Source organism: Andrena cerasifolii, chromosome 1, assembly GCF_050908995.1.
Source record: "Andrena cerasifolii isolate SP2316 chromosome 1, iyAndCera1_principal, whole genome shotgun sequence".
Lineage (NCBI taxonomy): Eukaryota > Metazoa > Arthropoda > Insecta > Hymenoptera > Andrenidae > Andrena > Andrena cerasifolii.
This window is the reverse complement of record NC_135118.1, coordinates 29,604,423-29,618,379: the sequence shown is the minus strand read 5'-3', so window position 1 is coordinate 29,618,379 and position 13,957 is coordinate 29,604,423. Positions and strand designations below refer to the sequence as shown.

Genomic DNA, 13,957 nt, shown 5'->3' with positions numbered 1-13,957 from the left:
ATTTCCCGACGTCTCTTTAAATATTTGTGCTTATGTCATTGGAATCTAAATAGAAAGATTTGGCCCAGGTCATCTTCGTATTTTTTTATACGTCATAAATAATTTTTATTATTGAAAAATTATATTGTTTATTTAGTTGTTGTAAGTAATTTTGATTAGTGAAAAATTATATTGTTTATTTAGTTCGGAAGATTTTATTTAGAAAGCGTTTATGGCAATGTGGGGATGCGATTGACTTTTATATGTGCATTATTACCGATACCGCGATTAAACATTCAACATTAAACGTCTGCGTGGATAATTATATTCGTGAAAGGAAACCGGTTTTAATAAACGGCAAATCACTTCAAAGTCGACCTGTAATACTATTTTTAGCAACCAGTAAATATTTGCATGAAATTAATCACCATTCACAGTATTGTGATGCCTCTTGAATACAAATTTCGGAGATATACATATACTCCATTTTAGTGATAAAAGATTATGCACCTAAATTTGGTTCGAAATAAATGTAAAACAAGATTATTCGCAAAGTACGTAGTTGTTTATAAATGATAAGGGTTGCAATAATGCAGATAGCTTCTATCATTCATATCAGTTTATGCGTTCATTTATTTCTCAATAAAAACAATCTGGCAATAAGTATAAAAACCTACACCATTCTTATAAAAATTATATATAACAGTTTTGTTGCACCTGCTTCCAACTATTGCACTACTAACAATTCGATAGTAAGAACTCAAATCAGTGTATTAACACCGTAAAAATGTTTATAAAACTGATACTTCATATGAATGCAGATCATTGTATTGTCGTGACTCTTATATAATATAAAATTTGTATGTATATACTTTTTTTTACATTTTTTAAGCTGATCTGAATTCGTATCAAGTAGCCTGCAAATAGAAATAACAGAAGAATTAAAAGCAATAATACATGCCCCTCATCCAAGGACGGTTGATAAAAGAATAATAATAGCTTTATGCTGTACGCATAATATAACAATTCTATAATTTCATGGAATCCATAATACGTATTTTTTTGCTAGTAAAATGCAAAACAGCCGATCTGGCTCGAAATCCCAACAGATTAATACATGTAATGACTAAAAATTAATCTAGGATTTAAGTTAGATCGATTTATGAACGTGTTAAGATTGACAGACATATACGTTCATGGAAAACTAGAAATTAGATTCGAATAAAGAGTTGCCGGTTACAACTTCTATTTTTCGTGACTAACTCACTTTGATGTATTTACGTACTCACTGCATCAATCAAATGTTAGGGATAAAGTCCGAAATCCGGTTTATCTCGACATTAGCTAAACTGAACTTGATATTGGCATTAGATAAAGTCTGAAGTAAATAGAAAATCGTTGACATTAGCTGGATAATGCTAATTATCCACTGACGTCTTGGTAATATTCAGAAAACTTTTAGTGGTAGAGAAACTGAAGTTAAATTTTTATTTCGTCAATTTTTTGTTATAATATTCAAAAAAGAAATGACAAAGTAACATGAAAAGTAAAAAAAGTCTGAATTAGGTTTCTTTCAGACTTCATCTGTTACTGTTGGATATTACCCAAATTTGAACTTTAGTCGTAACATACAGTTTTGAGTACTTAATCGAAAATAAAGAAGCTTTTCGTATCAATGTCCCTTTATTATTGAAATTCTAATTCTATTCTTTAGAAAAATAGAATTCTAAGTTGAAGTATTAACTAGTAATGCGTATACATAAAGAAATTTAAACCTGTTTTTCCTCCATGTTGTCAAATAGATCTGTCTGCTACGTAACTTTTTGCACGTGAGCACAATAGGAATGAAGAAGTACATAATTCACAGTTTCGAATATCTGGCTGAGTACACAGTCCGACCGAATCTAGATCTTGATTACAAGAATTCCTCGATTGTACTTTTACGTAATGTGTTATTTACCAATAATCCAAATCTTATTCCCGCGAATTTTGTTCTTATCGATATCGTGCTTATGCGATGTTGGATATTGGCAGAAACTTTCTTCAGAAGGCGTTACTTCAAAGCTCCTCGTATCTTACAATTTCGAACGCAGTAGTTCGATTTTCTTAGCGGCGCGTTTTTGTAAGTCAATCAATTTCATGGCCATACCCAGGTTACCTTGAATTTTAACTTTCCCTTGGAAGAACGCTTTCTGGGGGTTCAATTTCCCGGATATGAAATCGGTGATGTCTGTATCACTAATCACGATTGTAACATCAGGCTTAATTTTTCCATAATACTCGACTTTCCCTCTCCCTGTTTTGGCATCTATGACCCAGTAGCCTTCTGCACCGCCCGGGCCATTTATTACCTTGAATCCATATATACCGCGAACTTTCTCTATCAGATTGTCTTCGTCCTCCTGCATCGCAACTTCTAATAATTTGAACAGTGCGTTCGCTTTGAACAGATTCGGATCTGCATTTCCACTCACAGTATTCTTCCCATTAGTATTCGCGACACTTTGTCCAGGAAAGCCCAAACCGTAAAGAGCGACTACAACCGCTCCACCTAATCCTATGTTATGTTGCAGCGCAAGTTTCGCCTTCGGCACTTGCCTTTTACCAGCCTGACCTCGAAGCTGCCAACAGAGTTCTGTGCACTGCGCTAATCCTGTTGCTCCCAAAGGATGCCCCTTCGAGATTAAACCGCCGCTAGGATTTATCACAAATTTCCCTCCGTACGTGTTATCCCCTGCGTCGACTAATTTCCCGCCTTGGCCAGGCGCGCAAAGACCCAGAGCTTCGTAGGTGATAAGTTCGTTCGTCGAGAAGCAGTCGTGCAATTCTATGACATCCACGTCGCTCGGCTTGTAAATAGTCTGCGTAAATACTTTCTCCGCTGCATTTTTTGTCATGTCGTAACTACAAAATGGAGAACGATCATATTGTATGCGCTTATTCTTTAAAACCAGCCCAGATGTTTTAAGGGATAAATTATCCATACCCGATAAGTTTAATGACGCTCTTTTCTGTGAACGTCGAAGGTAGATCCGTGGACATTTCCATGGCCAAGATTTCCACCGCCTGCGCCTCGAGCTTGTGTTTACGAACGAACTCCTCGTTGGCAAGGACTACGGCTGCCGAGCCATCGGAAGTAGGGCAACACTGGAGTTTGGTAAGCGGCCCGAATACTTTAGGGGAATTCATTATCTGCTCCAGAGTGTATTTCTCTTGGAATTGAGAGTAGGGATTGTTCATGGAATGTGCATGATTCTTGTAGGCGATCTTCGCGAAATGCTCAGCTTTTGTGCCGTACTTCTTCATATGTTCTAATCCAGCATTTCCGAAGAGTTGGGCGGTAAATGGGCTCTCGTTCAATTCTGAAAGTAGACGCATAGAAGAGTAATAATCAGGGCTGTGGAGTCGGAGTCGCGGAGTTCAGAAGGAATTTCTGATTACCGGAGTTGGAGTAAAAAAAATATATGCCGACCCCAACACCGGCTTCGTATTAGTAAACTTTATAAAAATCCGAGCCTGTTGAGCTCTACGTGTTTATACACGCTCGCGATATATTTTTGTTTAACGGAGTCGGGAGTTTTGACTACCGACTCCGCAGCCCTGGTAATAATTGCATAAGTCGCTTCTTTGCATCAGAACACATTATTTCTACAATCTTACCAGCGATTTCAGTCATCACTCCGATATGCATCTCCATAGGATTAGACCGATCCATGAACTTGGACGTTAAAGAGCCCCTTTCCATCTTCTCGAAGCCAACGGCCAGTACACAGTCGGCGGAACCACCCTCGATAATTTGCTTCGCCATAAGCAAAGCGGTGGAGCCGGTGGAGCAATTATTATTTACATTGTATATCGGGCAACCTGTGATGCCGACTTCGTACAGGGCCCTTTGACCGCTGGTGGAGTCTCCGTACACGTACCCGACGCAGGCAGCTTTTACGGAATTATAGGAAACGCCTGCATCCTTCAAAGCTTTGGTGACCGCCTCCTTCGCCATTTCAGGGTAATCGGTCGCGTTCTGTCTGCCTGGCTTCTCGAATTTCGTCATGCCAACGCCGACGACGTATACCTTCACAGTTCGCGGCATCTTGGCGGTGTCTTCCTGGAACGAAACACGGAGAAAGTCTATGACAAGTGGTACGCACAGCTAACACTCGAAGCGCAGCTACTTGGCGATTATGCACGCTGACGAGCCGCGACTTACGAATATGTATAGCAGAATCGAGCGACCTTTAGCCCCTCATGTAAATATCTAATCGTTAAAGAAAAAAGAAAGGTAAATAATATCGGTGAATGACGAAGCTACTTCACACCCGCACCAATCCGCACTCGGTCTCGCTCAACAGCCGAGCGTGAATGGTCGCGCGATGATCGGGGCGTCGGCAGGGGGACAACACATTGTTGATATCAAACTGCTAGCGAATATCTTTCCCGAGATGTCGCTCTCCACGGGTGTCATCCGATTTAGCCTCCCCCTGTAAACATACGGCAGATCGTCGGTTACCGATCGCAACACAATTCTATCGGTACAATCAGACCGCAGCGATTCCACTAGACTTGAAAGACACTGCACCAACTTCCGATCGAAACGAATTTAAATGCACGCGGAAATGAAAGAAATTACACGCGTCCCTCGTAATCCCCAAGCAAATAACTCCAAATACATTAATAGTAAAATTTCGTTGGCTTACGAGCATAGCAGGGCCTGAATTTTCTCTCAGAACCAATGTTTCATCCAGCAGAAAACTAAACGTCAAACATTAATACGCGACCCAAAATCGACGCAAGAATTGTTTAATGGACCCGGCTCGTTATTAATCGCGGCGGGCGTGCAGTAAGGTTTACCTGGGAGGCATCGCTTAGGGGAGCTTTCTAATGGGGAAGCTCGAGCCTGAGGCACGAATCATTTTGCGGGAACGTTCTCCCGAGTTTCGCTTCAAGCTGCGCGTATATATATGCTGGAAAATCCGCGCCGGCCATTGCGCGCTCGTGTTTTGGTTCCCGAAAAGATGGCGGACTCTTGTTTTCAAGATCGGTCGCACAGGAATACGATAGTTTTGAAATACACAGCGAAAGTTGACACGCTGCACGCGTAGTAACGGCGAGTGCACCGAAACACCGTCACGGCGGATTTAATCGTCTGTTCGGGGGAGTATCGCCGAGCGCTGTGACCGACGCGAGAGCGGTGTCCCTAGCGTGTGGATTCGCACGGGCTCCGAAACGAGTGGTTATCGAGGAATTCTGTTGTTTTCTGTGCGGAACACGGCCCGACGGAGCGGAGGGCAGGATCGCCGCACGGGAAGCGAGATGCTCCCGCTCTGCTAGACGTTCACGCGGTCTAACAACCCCCGATGGTTGACGGTTCAGAGACGCTGTTTGGTTAGGTCGTTTGGCTAGGGTAGACGTTATACCTATGATAGCTGGGCAACGCTCCACGTGTTCCTCTCGGTGGTTCACGCTGAAACGCGGTATTGGCTCGAGTTCTTAAACTGTTAAATGAATTGCTCACACCCATAATGGCGACAAGTGACTTCGACGTGGAGCTGTTCGAGCGGAGGCTTCACACGCTCAAGGATTCCCAGGAGTCGATACAGGGTCTTTCGGCGTGGTGTCTGGAGAGGCGGCAGCATCACAAAAAGATTGTCGCCACTTGGCTGCAGGTTCTGAAGAAGGGTAAGTCACTGCGTTCTTAATTTCGTGCAAATGATTCGCAGAATCGTGCGGCTCAATTGGGGGAATTTCGATGGTCGGTTTCTTTATGATTGCGTGGTCGTGTTATTTGTGTAGCTTACGGTAATGTTTCTGGGGCTGCGAGAGGTTTTTGGTATTTGTGTAATTTGTAGGGTATGTACGGTAAACATATCCCACTGTATATAATATTGAAAGAGTTGTGTTTGTGTATGAAAGGAATTTTAGGAACTATATGTGCGAAGATAATATATTAGAATTAATTTGATGTCACATTCTATTCTATTTTATAGAGAGAGGAGCTTATTTGTATTTAGTTTCGTTTCTAGTATTGCTCTTCTTAATGCGTGCTTCGTTTTTTCATTGTAACGTGTGGGATGACAATGTGATGTTTTTTTAAATAACAGTAAAAGTCGAGCATCGCCTGACGCTCTTTTATCTGGCGAACGATGTTATCCAATATTCGAAGAGAAAGAACTTTGAGTTCGTGGAGTCGTGGGGGACGACTCTGCAAAGGGCGACGACGATGGTTAGAGACGAGAAAGTGAAGCATCGTATACTGAGGATCTTTAAGATCTGGGATCAGCGGCAGGTGTACGACGAAGAGTTCCTCGCGGATCTGTCCGGATTAATTTCAGCGGCTCCGAAAAAGAAGTTAGATCCCCAGCCAGCTGTGCCGCCAGAAGAATTTCAAGCCGCCCTGCTTATCTCTACTATGCGATCATGCGCTACGTTGGAGCAAGCAACTGACGCGCGATTACGAGATTTACGGGAAAGTAATATCGACGTGGAGAATGCAGAGGAATTGTGCGCTTCCTTGAAGGATCGAAGAAGAGTCGAAGATGCGGAGAAAGAAGTTGACTTGGCGGTAAGGAATGTTGAAAATTATGTTCGTGCTCTGGAAGCGGAGATCAGGGAAAGGACACAAGTTCTTGAACTGTTAGAACAGGCCGATCAGTTTTACGAGACACAGAGGGGTGAAGTTAAAATAGTTACTAACGTAAGTACATTAAAGAAACGGGGATATTTTCTCTTGTGATTATTAATTGTTTCTGATATCAAACGTTCCTCACATACAGGCGTACAGAAATTTCGGAAGTCGGGTGAAAAATTTAAAGAAGAAGTTGGACGAGCTCCTACCAACATTGATTTCTCCAATTCCATCGCCAGACGTGAATGCTCCATCTCCGAGCCCTGACAGTGACATAGAACTTCCAGGGGATGACAATCAGACGCAGAATCAGTTAGGAATGATAGATGTAGCTCCACCTTCTATGTATGGCTCATACTCGCATGATTACGATCCTGTACCTGTGCCAGCCCCTGAATTGGGTCCAGGCAATGATTCTGGTGATTTCACTAATAATTTCTCATCCTTCATGGGAGGAAATATGGATTTTGGGAACATGGTAAGATAAACTGCTTACAAAAGCTTATCTGTATCTAGAAATATTATTATAACTGCCACGGCTTTTCTTTTTACAGAGAAATATATTTAACGAAAGATCGTCGACGCCTACTGGAATGTCACAGCAGTATAACGATTCTTTAGAGGTAGATTTAATTAAGGTGTACATTTATAGTTTGTTAGAACATCATACACACTTTACATACTTTCTTTCAGGCTAAACCAATAGAAGTAATCAATATGAGGCCCTCCAAAAACGAAAGTAGTAACGCGGACTTTAATATCTCTAGTTTCTTAAAGACTGTTCTTCCCTCTTCTGACGGAACGCAGGACCCCGGTGGGATACCGGGTCTCGGGCTAGATATTCCCGAGTCGCAAGTGGAATCTCCACGCTCGAATTACAGACACTCGCCTGTATTAGGGCAGCATCCTGTAACCCCTGTGATCTCACGAATGATGGTCAACCAGAGCACGCCCATGGGTGTGAACAACTGCCAGATAAGTCACAGCACACCGTTGCCTGTTCGAAACTTGTCTGGCGAGTCGCACACACCCTCCCCATACTCCAGCCAGAACAGTCAGAGTAACATTACCGGGCCCTTCGACGGTCCCAGTAATAATAACGCTGTAAATCCTTTGCCGCCCCCGCCATTGCCCCCGCCCATATTCCTCGACGATGAAAATTGTTACAACAAATTGCCACCCAAATTTCCCACGTGGACCCCCCCAAACGAAACCATGAAGGAGGCAGCCAAGTGGGAAGAGAAGGGTGAGCTCACTTTGAAACGTCCGAAGTGCCGACCGTTTGACTATAAAAATAACAATTGCTTTGTAACGTAGAGGATTTCGCTGTATCTTCAGGGAAAAACAGTATGAACCCAACTTGGCCCGGTGAGTGTGACGAGAAAACGAAAGCATGGATGGATAGTGATACAGATAGGTGGGATTCGAATAACGAATCCACGTGGGTGAACCCCGGGCGAGTAAAAAGCGAGATCTTGTCAGAGACTCCCGAGTCACCGCCAATGTACGAAAAAGCTGGGTTCACAGACCCGGTAGAGTACGACGACCCACAGCCGCAAGAATCTCTTCTGAACGCCGCTGGCGATGTAGATCATAGGTGAACAATGAGATACTTAGATCATTTAATAGCAGGAGCCAAAGAACTCAGAAGTTCGTGCGTGTATTGCTAAACACGATGTTTTCAGGGTGATACCAATACCGTTGACGGCGGAGAACCAGTTGCCGTATCGCCTGATGAAAGCAGCGGATGTCGACCATCGCAACTTGATCAGCCTGACTGGTAGTCCGGCGAATCACAACGTCAGCGATAATTCCATGAACGCGTTACCCAACAGTAGTAATTTATGGTCGACAGGCGATCAGGATTATCGGTAAGACATAGAAAATAGTACTGTTCAGTTTTAGAGCGCCTTATAGTATTGGGCGTCACTTTTATAAATTATGATGTTCGTAACAACAAAGCAGGCAACACATGCAACCCGGTGATATCGTGGAGAGCGTGGACATGGAGATGTCGGACGACGAGACTGACAGTAAGCCAAAGGGGAGGGTGTTGGTCGACGTGAGACCCCAAGACAGGGACATGAGAGTGGGTAACCCATCAGGCCCCTCCCAGCACATGGACATGGACATGCGTATGATCCCGCTTCCCACTGGTCAAATGCCCGGACCCCACGGCCAGATGATGCAGGACGTGCACATGATGCACTCGGGACCCCCTCCGCCACCGCCTCCGCCGCCCCAGTTTCATCCAAATCAACCGTCCTTCCACCAGGACCAGTCAGACTTCCGACACAATCCGTCTGGCGACTTTCATTCGTCCCAGTCGAACTTCCACCAAAACAGGCCGCCTCCAAGCTTCCTGCAGAACCAGCAGGACTTCGGCCAGCAGGACTTCCACCCGATGCATCAGCCGCAGTCGGAGTTCTCTCAGCAGGACTTCGAGTACCGCGACAATCACGGTCTGAGGCCCAATCAGGAGTTCCTCGGCGAGCCGCAGATGCGCGGCAGGTATTCGCAGCCGGGCGAGCACCAGCATCGGGACATGCCGTTCCACCGGAACGACAGAGGCGGCGGACGAGGTGGTCGCGGGTTCCCGAGGAACCGGCGGGACCGATACTCCGACGACCACAATAAGCAGAGGAACATGCAGAACAATCGTAAGCCACGGACGCAGCAGGATCAGCATCAGAGGTCGTCGCCGGAGATTCTGCCGAACAGCCGACCTTTGCTGCTGCAGCCGCCCGACACCGTGGTCATCCTCGACGAGGAGGGTATGCCTATAGGGCTTCCAGACGACAAGGATATCCCTCTGAGTGCGGAGCACGACGCGGAGCAGGAGGAGAATCCCCAGTCCCTGTCGCAGGATCGTGGATCGTCTCACGGTACACCGAATTCCCACGACCAGCAGTCCGCCTACCAGAGCGCGTCGAGTTTGGAGCACGAGTCGGAGGCGCCGTCCACGGAGCTGGAAGACCAGCAGCAGGTGAACCAGGTGACGGTGGTTCCCGTGACAACGGAGACGAAGGACACGCGTCATAGCCAGTACGTGCCGATTTCCGAGTACGAGGAGCACGTGGAGTCGGAGCCCGTGATATCCGAGAAGACGTGCGACAGTAGCGGGTCGGCGGAGAACACGGGCCAGGAGATGAATTTCCCCGACCAGCCAGAGCAAATGGAGGATCTGGTGAGCACCGCGTTGAGCAACGATCTCAAGAGACCGTCGACGAACGGCAGCTTCGACGAGCAGGCCGAGAATTCTAACAAGAAGAGGATCGCCCTGTCGAACGGGCCCCAGACACCGACCGGGCCCGAGCCTTGCCTGAACGGACCCATGCCGCAGCCCACCGCGGAGCCTCATACCGACGTGTACAACTTCGACGGTCCCCAGCTGGGACCCAACTTCCGACCGCGTCTCGCGGGCCCAGTCCCATTTCCTCTGTGGAGGGGCGGCCCGCCGCGTGGTAGGGGCTTCAGGGGCGGGCCCAGGGCCCCCTGGATGGACAGAGGACCTCGGGGGCCCGCGATAGGCAACTTCATGCCGAGGGGACTGAAGCGCGGCGGACAGTTCAGGGGCAACGGGTTCCGAGGCCGAGGACGGGGCAACAATTGGTAGAGGGGCGAGGGACAGGAGTGTGTACGAGTTCGCACTCGTTAAATCAATCGCGATTTGTACCAAGGCAGGGATTTGCACCGCTTTTAACGATTGTTTTGTATTCTGTACATACGCACTGGCAAACCGTCGAAAACTCGTAATCCCGCGTGCATATCTCTCCTCCTCTCGACGGAGAGGAGGCTAGAGGCGACGAAGAGAGATGGTGATCCCCAGACAGTGAGATCTTCCGTGTGGAAGGTTCCACGCCTCTGTGCGATTGACTCGCCCGTATACATATATAAATAAACTATATAAATATATAGATATTAAAAAAAAAAGGATGTACACGTACAGAATTCTCGTCGGAAGCTCGGACTCACACGTATCATGTATACACGTTTGTTTTAAGATCTAATTGATGTGTTACCGGGACGGCCGAGCTCGACGGTGCCGTGTCGCCGACGTCGATAGTGTCGGCGTGGTGATAAGGGCGCGCCCCGTCGACGGCGGTCGCCCCGGTAATGACCGTATTACCTTATATAGGCTCTTATGTAAGGCAATGGAACTTCTGTTTTACGTATGTGTTAACACGAGTACAAGCAGATATTTAGCCGCCAGGTGGGTTGACCCGTGAAAGGTGATTCACATTGGCGACGGCTGCCCTCCGCGGACAGGCTCGGGGGTCTGGACCGGAGGAAGGCGCGCGAAAGAGGGGAATTGAAAAAGAGGAGAGGAGAACGAAAGCGGGCGGTCGCTCGGGATCGTCAAGAATTCGTTTCACGGGTCGCTTGTTTGTCCCCCACTTGCCTCCGCATACACGCTAATTGCCTGTTTCAACGTCCGCCTGTTCGTTAACGTTCTCGATCGTCGGGCCTCGATTATCAAACAGGCATGTCAATGAACCTTCAAAGCTGTATTAATAAAAATGCAATGTTTATGTTCTGGTCCACCTCTCGTACATTTCCCCTGTTTATTTCTGGCGTACGTCGTAGGCGCGACTTCTATCCAGTGTCATCGCCGATGAATGTCGAGAAATGGCAAAGAAGAAAAAGAAAAAGAACGAAAATACAGGCTGACGAAAGCCTGCTCTATGTAACGATTTATATATTTTTTTTCCTGTTACGTTGCGAAAGAAAGACGATTGTAAAAAAAAAAGAACATATATATATATAAATATATATGACAAACGAGTCCCGTTGATAGCGATTCGCTTGCTCGTTCGCCGACCCGTTGCTTTTCCGTTTAATTTCGTTTCTTTCCATTAAGTTAATGCGACCTTCTCGCTCCATTACGACCAACGGATCTATGTATGCATTTACATATACCTCCACACAAATCTATCCGAACTACGCGCAGACTTTACCGCGGCACTCGAAAGAAGCCTGCGTGTTTTCACCCTGTTGGCGGTCTTAACATATCAACTTCGCGAAAAGGAGGACGTTTGGTGATCCCGCGTTTGGCCGAGCAAACGAATCGTCGCCAGCGGGGGACTCCGTGTAGATATAACGATAGTGAAGCGAGCGCACAGGAACTAAGTGTAGCAAGACAGATCCTTGGAAACTCATTGATTGTCTAATAAAACATTGCAATCCACTGAGGACCTTGCCAGCACTCGATCGACGCAACCGCAATCCCGCTTGACTGTACACTTCTTCTTTCTTTTCTCTGTTCAACCCTTTAAAGCATTCCACGGTCGACAGGCTTCACTTCCTCTTCGCGCGCCGCGCGGAGGAACTGAGGCGTCGGTCTCCGCGCGGATCACGTAGGGCGCGATAGCCGGCCGCGACCCCGCAGCTCTTTATTTTCCCTGTAACACCAGGTCATCGCCGTTTTAATCGTTCCAAGCATTCCGTTCGGATACTTTTCGCAATTATCGACGAGAAAAGTGCTTTCGTCTCGCCTCCGGTGAATCGAAGTATTTATAGATCTGTAGACCACCCTCCCGCGCATCTATAAATACTTCGCTCCTTCAGGTGTATTCTTTTATAGAGAACCAAAGATCGGGAGATTGTAAAGTAGTGTTTATAGATCGGAGAAATTGTATCTTGGTTACATTTTTATACGCATCGATCCCTGATTGCTCGCCGTGGTTGCGAATATTCCGCGGATCCACCCCGAACAATTAATGTTTATTTGCACGGTTCTCTCTAGCACCGCGATTTCGCAGCCAAGTCGTTTAATTGCGATAATTAATTTAGAGCGAGTCTTTACCTCCCCCATTTATTTTAATCATTTTTATTTGTTTCATACTTTATAACGTATGCTGTTGAAATGTCTAAAGTTTGTTGAGAAATTCATAGTTTAACTTGGTTGGGGAATGTTTTACTAGTTGACGCTTTGACGAGGCGTTTTATAAAAAATAAAAATTGACTCCGCTCTCCAGGGGTGGTTTGACAGTTGTAATCGAGGCCCACCCTCAGTTCCCCTTCTCGAATGCTTTAAAGGGCGAACCGTGGCGGATTTTGGAAAGAATGTAGAGCGTTTATCGATTCCTATGTACCTAAGCGTATGACACTTGTAACACGAGCACGTACGCGACCCACCAGAAGATTGTATAAATACATATTGTACAGTTCTCAGCGTTATCATTACCTTTTCTCCGGCGCGTGAAACGCACCTCTGCTTGGAATCTAGTTGCGCAGATCGCGCCAGGCAACGGAGCTCGCAATTTCCACCCTTTGCGATCTCACCCATGCTCGATTATCCCAAATTATATTCGCCACAATTAAACCACCCCGAACCGGCAATAATACTTCTGCAGAATATTTTGATTATTCCTTCAACGTTCTACATTAACTATCCCTGAATTATTTATACAATTCCTTGAACCTCGCAAGATGGTGGATCATCGATCTACGGTTAAGTGGAAGCGGTTCTCGAGGGGGTTGGGCCCCCTCGAAGCCGGCAAAGGGTGGAAAGTATCGAACGACTCCCGGAAATGATTATAGTTCGCCGAAGTGTGTGTACGACGATAAGTTTTATTGATAAATATTCGTGCGAGGGGTGGCGAGCCCAGTTTTCGGGGGATGACGGCTCGAGTGTCGACCTCGATTTCCCCGTTTAACGTTACTCGACGCCCGGGGGCGTCGAAAGGGGATCTGCGAAGTTGCGAATTCATTGCCGGGTGCCTGTTACTTAGCGAAGCTGCGTGTGGCCGTATCGATTTCGGCGGCGGAGCCGGGCGATACGCGCCGCGTGTGCGTGATTTAAGCGGCGGCCCTTTGCCACGGGGACCTTCGTGTTTCATGTACGACCACGCGCGATTATTTTTAAAGCGACGGACTCGTTATGAAATTGGCCCGAGAGGGGAGCTCTTAGCGGATATTGTGAACGCACGCGTGCGGCGACTTGCACGGGGATGTAACATGCAATTTGTTTATCGACCAGTGGGCGATAAGGTAGTTCGAACGGAACTCGAGTGACGCTCTCAAAAATTATCTCTTACTATTTTTTTTTTTTTATTTCACCGCGTTTCACGTCGTGGTGAATATTAAGCAGATTTAAGGGTAGCGTCTTTCCTCGGGGAAAGTGGATTCAGGGTGCACAGAGAATTGGAGGGTTCGAAGAATTTGGAGCGTGGAAAGTTGGCGTGTTCCTTGCGCGCTACTTACTCCAACCCCCTGCGTCATTCGAGTTTCATTTAAGCGATCTTATCGCGGTTGGAGGGAGCAGACTTCAACCCCTTCACCGTCATCTCGAAACTCCCGCCGGCTGGCATGTATTTTTCGCAGTTTCGTTCTTTTAAGAAAATAGAACAGCCG

General features: G+C 46.4%; 2 protein-coding genes across 6 annotated transcripts; one reads left to right on the top strand and one right to left on the bottom strand.

The window, feature by feature from the left end:
- Nucleotides 1–594: 594 nt before the first annotated feature.
- Scpx (Sterol carrier protein X-related thiolase) lies at nt 595–4,343 on the bottom strand. 2 transcript variants are annotated; one of them, XM_076823149.1, is made up of 4 exons: nt 4,187–4,338; nt 3,640–4,107; nt 2,966–3,341; nt 595–2,883 (listed from the first exon to the last, which is right to left on the bottom strand). In XM_076823149.1, exons 2-4 carry the CDS (start codon nt 4,067–4,069, stop codon nt 2,055–2,057), a joined length of 1,635 nt encoding a protein of 544 aa, XP_076679264.1. In that variant the 5' UTR covers nt 4,070–4,107; nt 4,187–4,338; the 3' UTR covers nt 595–2,054. The 2 variants fall into 2 exon arrangements, with proteins under 2 accessions (XP_076679264.1, XP_076679257.1); XM_076823142.1 differs by having other exon boundaries at nt 3,640–4,343.
- A 459-nt stretch (nt 4,344–4,802) lies between these two features.
- LOC143374681 (uncharacterized) lies at nt 4,803–11,789 on the top strand. Of its 4 annotated transcripts, none has more exons than XM_076823036.1 (8): nt 4,803–5,655; nt 6,078–6,670; nt 6,750–7,079; nt 7,156–7,224; nt 7,295–7,847; nt 7,940–8,198; nt 8,287–8,472; nt 8,567–11,789. In XM_076823036.1, the coding sequence occupies exons 1-8, from the start codon at nt 5,499–5,501 to the stop codon at nt 10,215–10,217; spliced, it is 3,798 nt and encodes a 1,265-aa protein (XP_076679151.1). In that variant the 5' UTR covers nt 4,803–5,498; the 3' UTR covers nt 10,218–11,789. The 4 variants fall into 4 exon arrangements, with proteins under 4 accessions (XP_076679151.1, XP_076679134.1, XP_076679142.1 ...); XM_076823019.1 differs by having other exon boundaries at nt 4,804–5,655; nt 7,919–8,198; XM_076823027.1 differs by having other exon boundaries at nt 4,806–5,655; nt 8,564–11,789.
- The last annotated feature ends 2,168 nt before the right edge of the window (nt 11,790–13,957 follow it).

Excerpts from the sequence above, each read along its gene's own strand:
- LOC143374681 (XM_076823010.1), top strand. The coding sequence starts at position 5,499 with ATGGCGACAAGTGACTTCGACGTGGAGCTGTTCGAGCGGAGGCTTCAC. Across the intron at positions 5,656-6,077 it reads GCTGCAGGTTCTGAAGAAGG|TAAAAGTCGAGCATCGCCTG; the intron begins GTAAGTCACTGC and ends TTTAAATAACAG. Across the intron at positions 8,473-8,563 it reads ACAGGCGATCAGGATTATCG|CAGGCAACACATGCAACCCG; the intron begins GTAAGACATAGA and ends GTAACAACAAAG.
- Scpx (XM_076823142.1), bottom strand. The coding sequence starts at position 4,069 with ATGCCGCGAACTGTGAAGGTATACGTCGTCGGCGTTGGCATGACGAAA. Across the intron at positions 3,342-3,639 it reads AGTGATGACTGAAATCGCTG|AATTGAACGAGAGCCCATTT; the intron begins GTAAGATTGTAG and ends GTCTACTTTCAG. Across the intron at positions 2,884-2,965 it reads AGCGTCATTAAACTTATCGG|TTACGACATGACAAAAAATG; the intron begins GTATGGATAATT and ends TCCATTTTGTAG.